This window comes from Priapulus caudatus, unplaced genomic scaffold, assembly GCF_000485595.1.
Source record: "Priapulus caudatus unplaced genomic scaffold, Priapulus_caudatus-5.0.1 Scaffold1919, whole genome shotgun sequence".
Lineage (NCBI taxonomy): Eukaryota > Metazoa > Priapulida > Priapulimorpha > Priapulimorphida > Priapulidae > Priapulus > Priapulus caudatus.
This window is the reverse complement of record NW_014578980.1, coordinates 5,536-7,781: the sequence shown is the minus strand read 5'-3', so window position 1 is coordinate 7,781 and position 2,246 is coordinate 5,536. Positions and strand designations below refer to the sequence as shown.

At 41.8% G+C, this 2,246-nt stretch overlaps 1 protein-coding gene across 1 annotated transcript in view; it reads right to left on the bottom strand.

Annotated features, from left to right (window-relative positions):
- The window catches only part of LOC106817904 (phosphoserine aminotransferase-like), an 8,855-nt gene extending 6,800 nt beyond the window's left edge, over positions 1 to 2,055 (bottom strand). Inside the window, exon 1 of the mRNA XM_014822614.1 lies at positions 1,884 to 2,055. Coding sequence (XP_014678100.1) covers positions 1,884 to 1,940 — 57 coding nt within the window. The 5' untranslated portion in view covers positions 1,941 to 2,055. The remainder of the gene's footprint in view (positions 1 to 1,883) is intronic.
- Between the last annotated feature and the right edge of the window lie 191 nt (positions 2,056 to 2,246).

Genomic DNA, 2,246 nt, shown 5'->3' with positions numbered 1-2,246 from the left:
GAGAGAGAGAGAGAGAGAGAGAGAGAGAGAGAGAGAGAGAGAGCAAACACAAAATACGGGTAAGTGTCTTGTTAGCTGTCTGTCAGAGAGAGACGGAGTGATGGATGGATGCCGTCAAGGCCGATTCGATGGTCTGTCGCCATTAGAAATGCAGTCAAACATGTTAGTGGTCTGTCAGATAAGAGGCAACGTCAAATATGCATTAGTGGTCTGTCTCAGTGTGTATGTGGGTGGGTGTGTGTGTGTGTGTGCGTGCGTGCGTCAGATAGAGGGAGAGAGAGAGAGATAGTACGGACAAAACCTGTCTTAGCAATCTGTCACGGGGAGAGGAGACCAAGTCAAAGCTGTGTTAGCAGTCTATCCGAGAGATATTGTTTTCCATTGGTGGCTAAAAAATTGCTTCGGTGGCTCATGTCTTGGCTTAAATATCCAGAGGGAGCCCTGAACACAGGACCGAGCTATAACTGTGAGTTTTGACAGACAGTTTCATAGTGACACCGCCTCTATAGAGCAGACACCTGTATAAATTGAATGGCACTCTTGGCATTTTTCTGGAGTGACCCCTATATACACAGGCTTGACTGTACATGCAAGCTTGCCTGACCAGCAGTGCAAACCAGGAAAGCTAACTGATGTGAATGACCCTTTGTGCAGTGATTGGCCGATTTGTGGGTCAGTCCGAGTCATCATGTGTGCGTGTCATGTGCGTTTGGCTAATCTTGATGCTGTTGCCAGGGAGATGGCTGAGGTGGCCGAGTTCAATGGCCACCTGTACATCTGACCAAGTGCACGCTGTATCTGCATTGTAAGTTTTTTACGGACGACAACTTCTGTATAAACTAAAAAGGGTATATGAAAGGATCCTTTGTCAATCTCTTTTTTGTAGATTGAAAGACCATGAAATGAAAGGATTGAAAGACCATGGCTTTTGTTAAATACTTATAGTGATCGATATCGATAGAGATGTGTATATTCGATAGTCATTTGGAACAATCTTTTGCCAGAATGTGATTATGGAAAAGAGTTTGCTGATTTCCTGCTGGTATATCTTTTTGTGGACAAAATACTCATTTTATTGCTTTATGTGAATTTCTAGCATACTGTATAATTATATAATGAAAGCTGCTACAGCATAAACATACGCTACGCTGCAACACCGAACATAGTCGTGGTAGTTTTCCGTTCTCAATCTTTAGTAGTGTAGTAACAATGGGGCGAGTGGAAAGTTACCACGTTTCGCGTGAGTGCCCTCGCGAACCACATAGCTGCAAACTGGAGCGTGTACAAACAGCTATGGCCCCGATATACTACTAGTAGTAGTAGTACAAACATACAAAGCCTGTATGCTTCATGTTCTACATGAACTACGCTTCAATGAACATAGATCAGAGATTATGACATACCTCATTCATACCGAATTGATTAATCAATGGACGTAATCAATTCACAATTATTTACACAATGTCATAGTGAACATGCGTGGTTCCGCCGTCGCCAAGTAACCGCGCCCTAGATCCGTAAAGGAACTCGCCATTGGCATTACAACAGTTACTACAAAGTACAATACTCAATAGCCTAGGCTACTAATGAGTAATGTCAATACCGCCTACGCAACAAATAAATAAAATAATAAGCCTACATTACATAGCTAGGCTACATTATTATTATTATTATAACTCGTAGCAAAGTGTGATCGTTAAATTACATAGTATTTGTTTCGACGTTTGTTCTCGATATATCATGAGACACGGAATCAATCCAAACGCCCAACATATGTTTGTCACGCCGACCAAGAAAAAGCTCATTCGCAGCATAGGACTACGGATCTGTAAACATCGACAGGAACTAACAAAATGCAACATCATAAATGATAAATAAAATACCTTTTCCGGAAGCTTGGATGGTCCAGCTGAGAAGTTTATCACTCCTGATCCATTCATGGTTGATGTGTATGTGGATATTTGTTATATAAAGGTAATAACAACGGTTAGATGTTGCCTTGTAAAATCTCCTAGCCTTCAGCTTTTACAAATGTCAATGATGACCTTCGCCTACCGTGTTTAGTATTTATACTCGAATCGCGTCACGTGATTGTACTGAAATCCTCTCTGATTGGTCACGAGCCACAGAGCGCAGCAGATAGGGAGAGAAAATCACGTGCACTGCCGATGATATAGACTGGCGAATGTAGATGCAAACTGCTTTGTCTCCTTAGACTTACTAATTAATAAACCGCTCTCTATTAA